This window comes from Musca vetustissima, unplaced genomic scaffold, assembly GCF_032173495.1.
Source record: "Musca vetustissima isolate MV318-11 ecotype Yass unplaced genomic scaffold, APGP_CSIRO_Mvet_v1 utg4863, whole genome shotgun sequence".
Lineage (NCBI taxonomy): Eukaryota > Metazoa > Arthropoda > Insecta > Diptera > Muscidae > Musca > Musca vetustissima.
Window position 1 is genome coordinate 676 of NW_026877816.1, and position 13,722 is coordinate 14,397.

The window sequence follows — 13,722 nt, forward strand, 5'->3', positions numbered from 1 at the left end:
GTTTAAAGGCCTTAAAATGCCTTTTTAGACCACAGAAAATTAAAATGCGTTTTCTAGGCGTTAGAAGCGTTTAAAGGCCTTAAAATGCCTTTTTAGACCACAGAAAATTAAAATGCGTTTTCTAGGCGTTAGAAGCGTTTAAAGGCCTTAAAATGCCTTTTTAGACCACAGAAAATTAAAATGCGTTTTCTAGGCGATAGAAGCGTTTAAATGCCTTAAAATGCCTTTTTAGACCACAGAAAATTAAAATGCGTTTTCTAGGCGTTAGAAGCGTTTAAAGGCCTTAAAATGCCTTTTTAGACCACAGAAAATTAAAATGCGTTTTCTAGGCGTTAGAAGCGTTTAAAGGCCTTAAAATGCCTTTTTAGACCACAGAAAATTAAAATGCGTTTTCGATTAGGCGTTAGACCTACAGAGAAAAAAAACAGAAAATTAAAATGCGTTTTCTAGGCGTTAGAGGCCTTAAAATGCCTTTTTAGACCACAGAAAATTAAAATGCGTTTTCTAGGCGTTAGAAGCGTTTAAAGGCCTTAAAATGCCTTTTTAGACCACAGAAAATTAAAATGCGTTTTCTAGGCGTTAGAAGCGTTTAAAGGCCTTAAAATGCCTTTTTAGACCACAGAAAATTAAAATGCGTTTTCTAGGCGTTAGAAGCGTTTAAAGGCCTTAAAATGCCTTTTTAGACCACAGAAAATTAAAATGCGTTTTCTAGGCGTTAGAAGCGTTTAAAGGCCTTAAAATGCCTTTTTAGACCACAGAAAATTAAAATGCGTTTTCTAGGCGTTAGAAGCGTTTAAAGGCCTTAAAATGCCTTTTTAGACCACAGAAAATTAAAATGCGTTTTCTAGGCGTTAGAAGCGTTTAAATGCCTTAAAATGCCTTTTTAGACCACAGAAAATTAAAATGCGTTTTTAGGCGTTAGAAGCGTTTAAAGGCCTTAAAATGCCTTTTTAGACCACAGAAAATTAAAATGCGTTTTCTAGGCGTTAGAAGCGTTTAAATGCCTTAAAATGCCTTTTTAGACCACAGAAAATTAAAATGCGTTTTCTAGGCGTTAGAAGCGTTTAAAGGCCTTAAAATGCCTTTTTAGACCACAGAAAATTAAAATGCGTTTTCTAGGCGTTAGAAGCGTTTAAAGGCCTTAAAATGCCTTTTTAGACCACAGAAAATTAAAATGCGTTTTCTAGGCGTTAGAAGCGTTTAAAGGCCTTAAAATGCCTTTTTAGACCACAGAAAATTAAAATGCGTTTTCTAGGCGTTAGAAGCGTTTAAAGGCCTTAAAATGCCTTTTTAGACCACAGAAAATTAAAATGCGTTTTCTAGGCGTTAGAAGCGTTTAAAGGCCTTAAAATGCCTTTTTAGACGACAGAAAATTAAAAATTAAAATGCGTTTTCTAGGCGTTAGAAGCGTTTAAAGGCCTTAAAATGCCTTTTTAGACCACAGAAAATTAAAATGCGTTTTCTAGGCGTTAGAAGCGTTTAAAGGCCTTAAAATGCCTTTTTAGACCACAGAAAATTAAAATGCGTTTTCTAGGCGTTAGAAGCGTTTAAAGGCCTTAAAATGCCTTTTTAGACCACAGAAAATTAAAATGCGTTTTCTAGGCGTTTGAAGCAGAAAATTAAAATGCGTTTTCTAGGCGTTAGAAGCGTTTAAAGGCCTTAAAATGCCTTTTTAGACCACAGAAAATTAAAATGCGTTTTCTAGGCGTTAGAAGCGTTTAAAGGCCTTAAAATGCCTTTTTAGACCACAGAAAATTAAAATGCGTTTTCTAGGCGTTAGAAGCGTTAGAAGCGTTTAAAGGCCTTAAAATGCCTTTTTAGACCACAGAAAATTAAAATGCGTTTTCTAGGCGTTAGAAGCGTTTAAAGGCCTTAAAATGCCTTTTTAGACCACAGAAAATTAAAATGCGTTTTCTAGGCGTTAGAAGCGTTTAAAGGCCTTAAAATGCCTTTTTAGACCACAGAAAATTAAAATGCGTTTTCTAGGCGTTAGAAGCGTTTAAAGGCCTTAAAATGCCTTTTTAGACCACAGAAAATTAAAATGCGTTTTCTAGGCGTTAGAAGCGTTTAAAGGCCTTAAAATGCCTTTTTAGACCACAGAAAATTAAAATGCGTTTTCTAGGCGTTAGAAGCGTTTAAAGGCCTTAAAATGCCTTTTTAGACCACAGAAAATTAAAATGCGTTTTCTAGGCGTTAGAAGCGTTTAAAGGCCTTAAAATGCCTTTTTAGACCACAGAAAATTAAAATGCGTTTTCTAGGCGTTAGAAGCGTTTAAAGGCCTTAAAATGCCTTTTTAGACCACAGAAAATTAAAATGCGTTTTCTAGGCGTTAGAAGCGTTTAAAGGCCTTAAAATGCCTTTTTAGACCACAGAAAATTAAAATGCGTTTTCTAGGCGTTAGAAGCGTTTAAAGGCCTTAAAATGCCTTTTTAGACCACAGAAAATTAAAATGCGTTTTCTAGGCGTTAGAAGCGTTTAAAGGCCTTAAAATGCCTTTTTAGACCACAGAAAATTAAAATGCGTTTTCTAGGCGTTAGAAGCGTTTAAAGGCCTTAAAATGCCTTTTTAGACCACAGAAAATTAAAATGCGTTTTCTAGGCGTTAGAAGCGTTTAAAGGCCTTAAAATGCCTTTTTAGACCACAGAAAATTAAAATGCGTTTTCTAGGCGTTAGAAGCGTTTAAAGGCCTTAAAATGCCTTTTTAGACCACAGAAAATTAAAATGCGTTTTCTAGGCGTTAGAAGCGTTTAAAGGCCTTAAAATGCCTTTTTAGACCACAGAAAATTAAAATGCGTTTTCTAGGCGTTAGAAGCGTTTAAAGGCCTTAAAATGCCTTTTTAGACCACAGAAAATTAAAATGCGTTTTCTAGGCGTTAGAAGCGTTTAAAGGCCTTAAAATGCCTTTTTAGACCACAGAAAATTAAAATGCGTTTTCTAGGCGTTAGAAGCGTTTAAAGGCCTTAAAATGCCTTTTTAGACCACAGAAAATTAAAATGCGTTTTCTAGGCGTTAGAAGCGTTTAAAGGCCTTAAAATGCCTTTTTAGACCACAGAAAATTAAAATGCGTTTTCTAGGCGTTAGAAGCGTTTAAATGCCTTAAAATGCCTTTTTAGACCACAGAAAATTAAAATGCGTTTTCTAGGCGTTAGAAGCGTTTAAAGGCCTTAAAATGCCTTTTTAGACCACAGAAAATTAAAATGCGTTTTCTAGGCGTTAGAAGCGTTTAAAGGCCTTAAAATGCCTTTTTAGACCACAGAAAATTAAAATGCGTTTTCTAGGCGTTAGAAGCGTTTAAAGGCCTTAAAATGCCTTTTTAGACCACAGAAAATTAAAATGCGTTTTCTAGGCGTTAGAAGCGTTTAAAGGCCTTAAAATGCCTTTTTAGACCACAGAAAATTAAAATGCGTTTTCTAGGCGTTAGAAGCGTTTAAAGGCCTTAAAATGCCTTTTTAGACCACAGAAAATTAAAATGCGTTTTCTAGGCGTTAGAAGCGTTTAAAGGCCTTAAAATGCCTTTTTAGACCACAGAAAATTAAAATGCGTTTTCTAGGCGTTAGAAGCGTTTAAAGGCCTTAAAATGCCTTTTTAGACCACAGAAAATTAAAATGCGTTTTCTAGGCGTTAGAAGCGTTTAAAGGCCTTAAAATGCCTTTTTAGACCACAGAAAATTAAAATGCGTTTTCTAGGCGTTAGAAGCGTTTAAAGGCCTTAAAATGCCTTTTTAGACCACAGAAAATTAAAATGCGTTTTCTAGGCGTTAGAAGCGTTTAAAGGCCTTAAAATGCCTTTTTAGACCACAGAAAATTAAAATGCGTTTTCTAGGCGTTAGAAGCGTTTAAAGGCCTTAAAACGCCTTTTTAGACCACAGAAAATTAAAATGCGTTTTCTAGGCGTTAGAAGCGTTTAAAGGCCTTAAAATGCCTTTTTAGACCACAGAAAATTAAAATGCGTTTTCTAGGCGTTAGAAGCGTTTAAAGGCCTTAAAATGCCTTTTTAGACCACAGAAAATTAAAATGCGTTTTCTAGGCGTTAGAAGCGTTTAAAGGCCTTAAAATGCCTTTTTAGACCACAGAAAATTAAAATGCGTTTTCTAGGCGTTAGAAGCGTTTAAAGGCCTTAAAATGCCTTTTTAGACCACAGAAAATTAAAATGCGTTTTCTAGGCGTTAGAAGCGTTTAAAGGCCTTAAAATGCCTTTTTAGACCACAGAAAATTAAAATGCGTTTTCTAGGCGTTAGAAGCGTTTAAAGGCCTTAAAATGCCTTTTTAGACCACAGAAAATTAAAATGCGTTTTCTAGGCGTTAGAAGCGTTTAAAGGCCTTAAAATGCCTTTTTAGACCACAGAAAATTAAAATGCGTTTTCTAGGCGTTAGAAGCGTTTAAAGGCCTTAAAATGCCTTTTTAGACCACAGAAAATTAAAATGCGTTTTCTAGGCGTTAGAAGCGTTTAAAGGCCTTAAAATGCCTTTTTAGACCACAGAAAATTAAAATGCGTTTTCTAGGCGTTAGAAGCGTTTAAAGGCCTTAAAATGCCTTTTTAGACCACAGAAAATTAAAATGCGTTTTCTAGGCGTTAGAAGCGTTTAAAGGCCTTAAAATGCCTTTTTAGACCACAGAAAATTAAAATGCGTTTTCTAGGCGTTAGAAGCGTTTAAAGGCCTTAAAATGCCTTTTTAGACCACAGAAAATTAAAATGCGTTTTCTAGGCGTTAGAAGCGTTTAAAGGCCTTAAAATGCCTTTTTAGACCACAGAAAATTAAAATGCGTTTTAAAATGCGTTTTTAGGCGTTAGAAGCGTTTAAAGGCCTTAAAATGCCTTTTTAGACCACAGAAAATTAAAATGCGTTTTCTAGGCGTTAGAAGCGTTTAAAGGCCTTAAAATGCCTTTTTAGACCACAGAAAATTAAAATGCGTTTTCTAGGCGTTAGAAGCGTTTAAAGGCCTTAAAATGCCTTTTTAGACCACAGAAAATTAAAATGCGTTTTCTAGGCGTTAGAAGCGTTTAAAGGCCTTAAAATGTCTTTTTAGACGACAGAAAATTAAAATGCGTTTTCTAGGCGTTAGAAGCGTTTAAATGCCTTAAAATGCCTTTTTAGACCACAGAAAATTAAAATGCGTTTTTTAGGCGTTAGAAGCGTTTAAAGGCCTTAAAATGCCTTTTTGGACATGCATAAATCGGCTTAAAAAGTGATTCTATGCATATTCTCAAAAGGAACCATGTGTCTATCTCGTTTCCTTTTGTCTGTTACAAACATATGCACAAAGACATAATATCCTGTACCACAGTGTGGTGAAGGGTATAAATAGATCAGATTTTAGCAAATACGTACAGGTTCCACATATAGTTTCATTTATTACTTTTCGAGCATATAGGTACACATTTTTAAGACTACCTCCATACCATCACCACCACTAAATTTAGTATCAATTACTTCCAAACACAGTTGGCGATTGGGCCTTGTTAGTAACTTTTAAACGAAAAACGATATCTTCAGCCGTTTTTTTTTCACAGCTCAGAAAACAGTCATAGATTTTTTTAAGAAAAAAAATTGTTTAAATTTTTTTTTAATTTTTTTTATTTAATTTTTTTAACTTCAATAAATAAACTTTATAAATCAAAATTATCTTCTGAATCAGAATCAGACATATCTGGATGTTTCATTAAAAGATAGCTCTTGACATCATCGTCTATAATAATATTTTTTTGCAGACGAAATTGAAACCCATTTGACAATGAAGATATCAAAGGGTCTGACGAAACTAATAAATCATTTATGATATCTTCCATAATATTTTTCCTTAAATTTTTCCTTGTATTGCTCTAGCGTATGTTTCGATAGTCCTTGTTCCTGGCTTCAAGAGCTTCTTCGGACATTATACCAAGGTATCAGTTAAATGGTACCAAAGTATCAGTTAATTGGGTGTTATTATTATTTGATTTTGAAAACTTTCTGGGCGTGCTTCAATAATCCTAGCAATCATATGGTTTGTAATGGTACTTCAGCGAAATTATCAGTGACCGTCATGACACTAGGATAGTGTCACTAGGATAGTGTCAATGCTACGACAACGCAGTTTGTCGTAGCATGGATATATATCGACCCTTTAGCGGCTCTCTTTGACAAATTCCATGTGTACTTGATATGTCCAACATCTACAAATAGCGCCAGTGCTTTTTCATGAGACCTGCTTTAAAATAGCAATCGTAAGTTCAAATTTAAGAATTTCAGCTCTGTCTGTTCTCCAAATTGTACCAGATTTGGTACAATTCTGTACTTTTCATACACTCCCACAGTAACCTAAGTGGCAGCTTTCAGAATTCGAGTTCTAACCGTTCACTCAAGTCCACATTGTACCAAATTTTGTGCTTTTCGTACCCATAAGTACGAATTTCCAAAACTACCTCAGTCATGCACTCCAATAATAACCTTAAGTGCACATTTAAATATCCCAGCTCTATCCGTTCACCAGCATCCAAATTGTATCAAATTTAGTATCATTTATTACTTTTCGTAGACGTTAGTAGGAGGTTCTAAAACTTCTCAATTTCACACTCCAAAACTTTATTTTTAATGACAAATTTCAGGATCCCAGCCCTATCCGTTCATATAGATCCAAATTGTACCATATTTAGTACTTATGAGTTCGAATTTCCAACACTGTCTCAATCCTGTATTCTAACAGTAATTTTATTATACCCTTCACAACACTGTGGTACAGGGTATTATGTCTTTGTGCATATATTTGTAACAGGCAAAAATAATCGAGATAGACCAATGGTTCCTTTTGAGAATATGCATAGACTCACTTTCTGAGTCGATTTATGCACCAAAGTCTCTGAAAATCATTTGATTTGTACGAATTGTGGCATAGCGTATTGAATTAAATCTAGAATGGCGTATGCTAAGTTTTGTGAAAATCGGTGCAGATTTAGATATAGCTTCCATATATAGTTTCACCCGATTTTAGGTAAATTGTGCACCAAAGTCTTTGCTAATTTTTTTATTGGCATAGATATATCGTAGCTTCCATATATAATTTCGAATTATTTATGTTTATTGTATACCACATAATCAATAGGTGTCTGATTGAGATTAAATTTTAAACAGTGCAGCATACCGAATAGAGTTTGTCAAGTTGGCTTTAAATCGATTTACACAAATCTGTCCCACTGAGCGCAAACGACTCTAAACTTGCCCAAATGAAATGAAATTTAGCATAGGTTCCAGAAAGACATTAAAATCACATATTTAAGTTCGTTCGATTTCATGTCAAAATTCCTTAAAAAAGGCGACGTCTTTTCGGATACATATGTAGAATATACCCAAAGTGGTGAAGGGTATCATACAGTCCGACTTTACTACTTTCCTTACTGGTTTTTAAATATACGTTTTCCATCTCTATCCTTTTATTCAAATCTGAATTGTACTAAACTTAGTACCATTTAGTACACATAATTACGCATTTTTAAAACTAACTCCATGTCTCATCCTACAATCCAATCCTTAATTTTAATTCAAAATTTTATGATTCCCGCTCACACAAAACAAATTGTAACATATTTAGTACCATTTTGTGCTTCTCGTATCCATAAGTACATAATTCCAATACTACCTTAAATCTGTAATTTTTCATTCCAATTTTAAGTTTTCCATCTCTAACCGTTCACTCAAATCTATATTGTACCAAATTTAGTACCATTTAGTACACGTATTACGAATTTTCAAAACTACCCACATATCTCAATCCTGCATTCAAACTGTTATATTAATTCATAATTTCAGGATCTCGGCCCTATCCATTCACACAATTGTTCAACAATTTGTAAACCATTTGGTACCAGTTAGTACTTTTTTTTGTACACTCCAATAGTATTTTTAATTCGAAAATTCTGGAGTCCAGCTCTATCCGTTCACACATAATTAAGTTGTGCCAAATATAGAACCATTTAGTACACATAAGTACTATGCTTCCATATCTCAATTCTATATACCAACAGCAACCACTATTCCAAATTTTAGGTTTCCAGATCTCTCCATTCACCCAAATCCAAATTGTACCAAATTTAGTTCCGTTTAGTACTTTTCGTACATATAAATGCGAATTTCAACTGTAATCTTACTTCCAAATTTCATATATAAAATTTCAAGATTTTAGCTATATATGTTCAATATATGTAGAATTAGAACTACATTTAGTACTTTTAGTACACTTATAGGTCGAATTTCCAAAAACCCCTTTTGTACATCTTTCTAACTTTCCATCAGTGACCCACATTCCAAATTTCAGAATTCTAGCTCTTCCCGTTCGCCTAATACAAAGGGTACCATATTTCGTACATTTTAGTACTTTTCGTACCCTTCTAGTACGAATCTCCAAAAACCCAGCCTTATCTCACGCCTAAACACCAACAACAACCCACACTCAAAATTTCAAGCTTCTAGCTTTAGCCGTTTCGTCTGGGCGATGATCTGTCAGTCAGTCACTCACTCACTTAACACTAAGCTCTTTTATATATATAGATAACTTCCCTATCCGAATACATACATCTACATAATTTGTATCAATTTAAAGGTAAACCACTCCTCTTGGATATACTGTCAACTTCTCCAGTCTGTGTCCTTCAGGAATAAATATCTACGCCATAGAATAGATTTTTTTAATTAATATTGATCTTCATCAAAACATTGGCCCATTTTCATATTGGTGTAAAATTTCGACGGGTTTGGGTCATATTGTGGTTTTTAGAGCGACCAGAAAAACAGACAAAAATAAAGTTTTGGGCCATTTTGGGCCCTAAATAATAACGGATCATTAATAATAGGGGTCTTCATTGGCCAGAACCCGTCCTATATGCAAAATTTCGTGACCATTAGTCCTTAACTGTGGCCTGTATCGTGTTTTCAAGTTACTCGAGATATGTATATTGCACACCAAAATTTGCACAAATGTTTCTTCAATTATCCGATACCCGCTTAATTGAATAGTCTGTTCAATTACAGAAATCGAGAATAATTGGAACTACTAATTAATAAAAAGAAATCCAATGTCAAATACAAATTACGCTTTCTCGCAGTTTTTCCTCAACAATAAACTTATGTTTTCAATTAGTAGAGATGCCACCTAGTCTTTTTCACAAATTATGCCAAATATGTATGTAAAAAAAATCTTATTTTGAATTAACCGGTGAAAAGTAAAAGGAAATTTGTTATTGATGACATTAATTTTGAACCAATTAAGCGGGAAAATCAATTAACAAGGATCAATTATCCGAGGAAATTTACATGTATTTTCCTATGCAATATTTTTTGCCCCATCATGTTGTTCAATTAAGCGTGTAAACCAATTAACCGTAGGGTCAATTAACCGAAAAATACTGTATACATAAAGGTGGGTCTTCGACCTAGCTATAATACCCTGATAACTTAGTTGTGCAGGGTATAAAAATTCACGTTTTTTGTTAAGTCTTCAAAAATATTTTTAAAAATTCCCGCTCTTTGTTAGACTTTCAAAACATCCACTTTAAAAAAAGATTACCACACATTTGCCACTAATTCCATCGTGCCATAATTCACAATAGTTACCCAAGTGCCATTGTGAATTCGTTCGTTGGCAATACGAATAATATCAACTGTGTAAACTAAATAAATTTAAACATATGTAAAGTGTATAGCTGATGCTGATGTGTACACTAAATTAACTATTTCCTCATTAAGTGCCGGAACGTTAACAACCCCATCGTATAATATTAGTTATTTTTTATCTTTGTAATAAATAAAAAAAAACTATAGTAAGTTAAAAACTCAATATAAAGTGTCCTAAAGTGTGTTCTAATGTTATTAAAAAAACATCAACTGAATATAAATTGTTTACGTTCGTTTATTTTGTTTAATGCCAATGACCTTTTTCTCGAAGTCAACAAAATTTATTGTCGAAAAATATTATTGTATAGATTTTTTTAACTTTAAATGACTCTTTTTACAAATTCGCCCCTCTTTGCATTAATGAACCGGCAATGTTAATAAGAGAGCAATTCATTAACTGGTAACATTAAGAGTGCTGTTATTAAGATTAATCATATTAAATCACTAATGCACAAAATAGTACGATAGCGGTGATGGCCAAACACGTTTTCTCGTTGTCTCTCTTTGCGTTAGTCATTTTTGTTGTTGATCTCTCAGTTACGCTCTCACGCACTTACTCTTAATTTAGTTCTGTTCAACACTGTATTAAATTAACAGAGAAAACTACACATCATCGACAATGATTTTCGTTTCTCTTATTTTCATTTATGTTGAAATAAACAGCTGATTTTCGTTTCTCTTCTTTTCATTTATGTTGAGATAAGAGAAATCCTGCTTGTTTTGCTTAAACAAAACAATTTCTGTTAACATTCCCCTTATCACTTGCCATCAAGAACAAAACTTACTGTTACAATTTGAAAAACAAAAAATAATAATAAATAAACAGTGTGTAAGTACACTTAAAGATAAGCTTGATAAGCAGTTTTTTTAATTTAATTTATTTTGTAATATAAATTATAACCTGTAATAAAATAGTCTTGGTTTTTTATTAGTTGCGTGGACATCATGAGTACTTTATCGGATATTTCGAGCAAATTTACCGAAGCGGTATTGGAGGATATCATCAAAAAAGCTGGTGGTACTAAATATACATCGCATAAATTTGGTAAAGGTTTCAAAAAAGGTGATTCATATTTGAGTCGTGTATTTCGTTTGTGTGTCTACGGTGTCAACGAGGATAATGGGTGAGTGTATTTGTAAAAACAATGTAATGTGATAATTTAAATATGCCTAAATCTATAATTTTTGGAAAAATAGGTATAATTAGATGCGGATATATTAATCACCATAACGTTTACATGTTGATAGTAGACTAAACAGCTAGGATTTTTTCCTCGATTTAGAAATCAAGACTATTTGGAAGCTATAGTCTTAATGCGCCTTAACGATAAGTGCCAACGTCTGACGGAGCCTGGTATCATATAGTATACCCTACACAACTTTCGGTATATAAAAGTGGGGCACATACGATACTGAAAAGGCGTGTCGGTTCAAAGTAGACTTGACACAGGTTGTTATGGGAAATATTTGGTGTACCAAAATTTTCGACACAATAATACAAACGTTAGGTACATTATAGATAATTTAAATGAAATCGGATGAAAAATTACATGGTAGCTGTATCTAAATCAGAACAGATTTGAACAATATTTAAAACACATATCATTATGCCCTCTGCCATAAGGTAGAGCGTTCATACATTTTTGGATATAATCCCAATTTTTGTTTTATATTAAAAAAAAAAAAAACAATTTATTAGTGGGGAAAATAGGAATCAGAATAAAATTCAATGTCGCCAAATGCCATGTCTGTCTGTCAATTGCAATCGCGATAGAGATCGCAATATTTAGGATGGAGCTTGGAAATTTAGCACAGGTATTATTGCTACGTGATAATGAGATATATCGGTCCACGTTGGTCCCCATATAATGGTACTCCCAATATTTTGTAATTTGATGTTTTAGGTAGTCATTGCTAAGCAAATTCTCAAACCAAAATGATCAATATTGCCAAAACATTGTCCCGGTATAACGACCACCATTATTCGGTATTTCGTTCTCATAGGGTGTCAAAATCTTTATACCAAAAATCTTCAACATCGGTCCACATTTTGGTATACCTCTCATATAACACTAGCCCCTTATTTTTGGTATTTTGAAGATTTCAGACATAGTTTTTAACCAAATTGGTTGTAATTTTATATTTATGGTTCTCATTGTGTGACGAATCTAACAATTATCAATATTTTTGCAAGTATTGGTATTTTCAGGATTTCAGACACGACTAAGATTGTATGTTTTTGGTTCTAATGTTCGTAATCTTTCTTACTAAAAATAACTTCTATTGGTATTTTATCAGTTATAGGCTCCATAAAAAGGTGACTTTCATTTTAGTTTTTTTCAGGATTTCACACATGTTTTTTATCCGAGTTTATTCGATATACTGAGTTTTTATTAGGTGAACAATCTTTTTACCAAAAATTCTAACCCCCAAAAACTTTAGCCCCCTTTGTATGAAGGTAGCATTACGAAGTGACCGTAATTTGGCATTCCAGGAAAACTTTTTTACGGAATTTTTTTCAGTATACGTCCATGCTTCTACAATACCACCACCAAAGGTCACGCATGATTTTAAGTATATTCATGTTCAATCCCAATTTTTCGACCTAGATGTCTGTAGTTCGTTTTCTACTGGATGGATTGAATGTCCCTCATGCTGTACGTTTTTACTTCTTCATAGTAGTAGAGGCAATTTTCATATTTTTCTCCATTTTTTCAGTTATCGTATATTCCTATCTCGGAATTCTTGTACCTCTGTGACATATCCACCTCTATTGTTTTACTAAATCTGAATTCCTGAAATGCTCATTTCCTCTTTATTTTGTTTTTCTTCCAGCACCAACATTGAAGTCAATCTCATTTGCAAGGGTATGCCCGATAATTTGGCACGCCGTAAAGTATTTCGTTCAGCCGATTTCTTTCGCAACGAAATTAATTTCTATTTAAAAGTTGTACCTGCCTGGGAGGAATTTCAAAAGCGACGCAATCCCACAAATCCCTTTACCGAATATCCAAAATTATATGCCAGCCATTGTGATGGTGAAAATGATTTTGTGGCATTGGAAGATGTTAGTTTCTTGGGTTATGGATCACCCGATCGTCAAGGTTACATAACACTGGAAGAATGTATGCTGACAATGCGTACATTGGGTAGATTCCATGGTATATCTCTGGCATTGAATGCTTTGGAACCGGAATTGTTTGAAAAGACCGGTAAATGTTTGGAGGAGACCTATTATGCTGAATCGAATCGTAAATGGTATTTGGATTTTATGAAATTGGCATGTGAGGTGGCCAAAGATGCTGTGAGCAAATCATATCCCGAAAGTAAATATGAAACCATTGCCCATAATTATTTGCATGCCGAACAATTGTATGATGATCAAATTAATTTGGTGTCAACTAAATGTGAGTACGGTATTTTAATAAAAATATAATTTATATTTTATTGTTGTTGTTTTTTCTTATTTCTAGCAAAATTAACTGTTTTTGGCCATGGTGATTGTTGGACACCCAACTTCCTGACGCGTTACAGCAAGGATGGCAAACCGGAGGCCATTAAAATAATTGATTTCCAATTGGCCCGCTGTGCCTCCTTGGCTGTGGACATATCCTTCTTTATTTATTCCTGCACCAGTCATGAATTGCGTGAAGCCCATTATGATAGCCTGCTTAAGGCCTACCACGAGAGTGCTTGTGATTTAATTAAAGATTTGGGTGCCAATCCTGAAACCGTGCTCTCCTGGCAATCGCTATTGGATGAATTGAGAGATTTTGCCCGTTTCGGTTGTGGCATGGGTATTGAATCGCTGCCCATGTCCATGTTGGAAGAAGATGAAATTGCCGATCTAGATGAAATAAGTGCCGATTCGGTTTTGGTAGACGTGTGGGATTTGAAACCATTCAAAGAGCAACATAAACGTCAACGTATTGCTGATATGTTTAAGCATGCCATTGATCAGGGTTATGTTAAATAATTTCCCATAACTTTTTTGATCATAGATATAAGAGTATGGGGTAAAAATTTTCAAATTTTTATTCTTCTTTGGATTTATATAAAATGCAATAAATATTTTTAA

General features: G+C 33.9%; 1 protein-coding gene across 1 annotated transcript; it reads left to right on the top strand.

Moving 5' to 3' along the window:
* The first annotated feature begins 10,589 nt into the window (after window positions 1–10,589).
* LOC133322487 (uncharacterized) lies at window positions 10,590–13,622 on the top strand. The gene is made up of 3 exons (XM_061531480.1): window positions 10,590–10,768; window positions 12,480–13,051; window positions 13,118–13,622. The coding sequence occupies exons 1-3, from the start codon at window positions 10,590–10,592 to the stop codon at window positions 13,618–13,620; spliced, it is 1,254 nt and encodes a 417-aa protein (XP_061387464.1). The 3' UTR covers window positions 13,621–13,622.
* Window positions 13,623–13,722: the final 100 nt, after the last annotated feature.

Excerpts from the sequence above, each read along its gene's own strand:
- LOC133322487 (XM_061531480.1), top strand. The coding sequence starts at position 10,590 with ATGAGTACTTTATCGGATATTTCGAGCAAATTTACCGAAGCGGTATTG. Across the intron at positions 10,769-12,479 it reads GGTGTCAACGAGGATAATGG|CACCAACATTGAAGTCAATC; the intron begins GTGAGTGTATTT and ends TTTTTCTTCCAG. Across the intron at positions 13,052-13,117 it reads TAATTTGGTGTCAACTAAAT|CAAAATTAACTGTTTTTGGC; the intron begins GTGAGTACGGTA and ends TCTTATTTCTAG.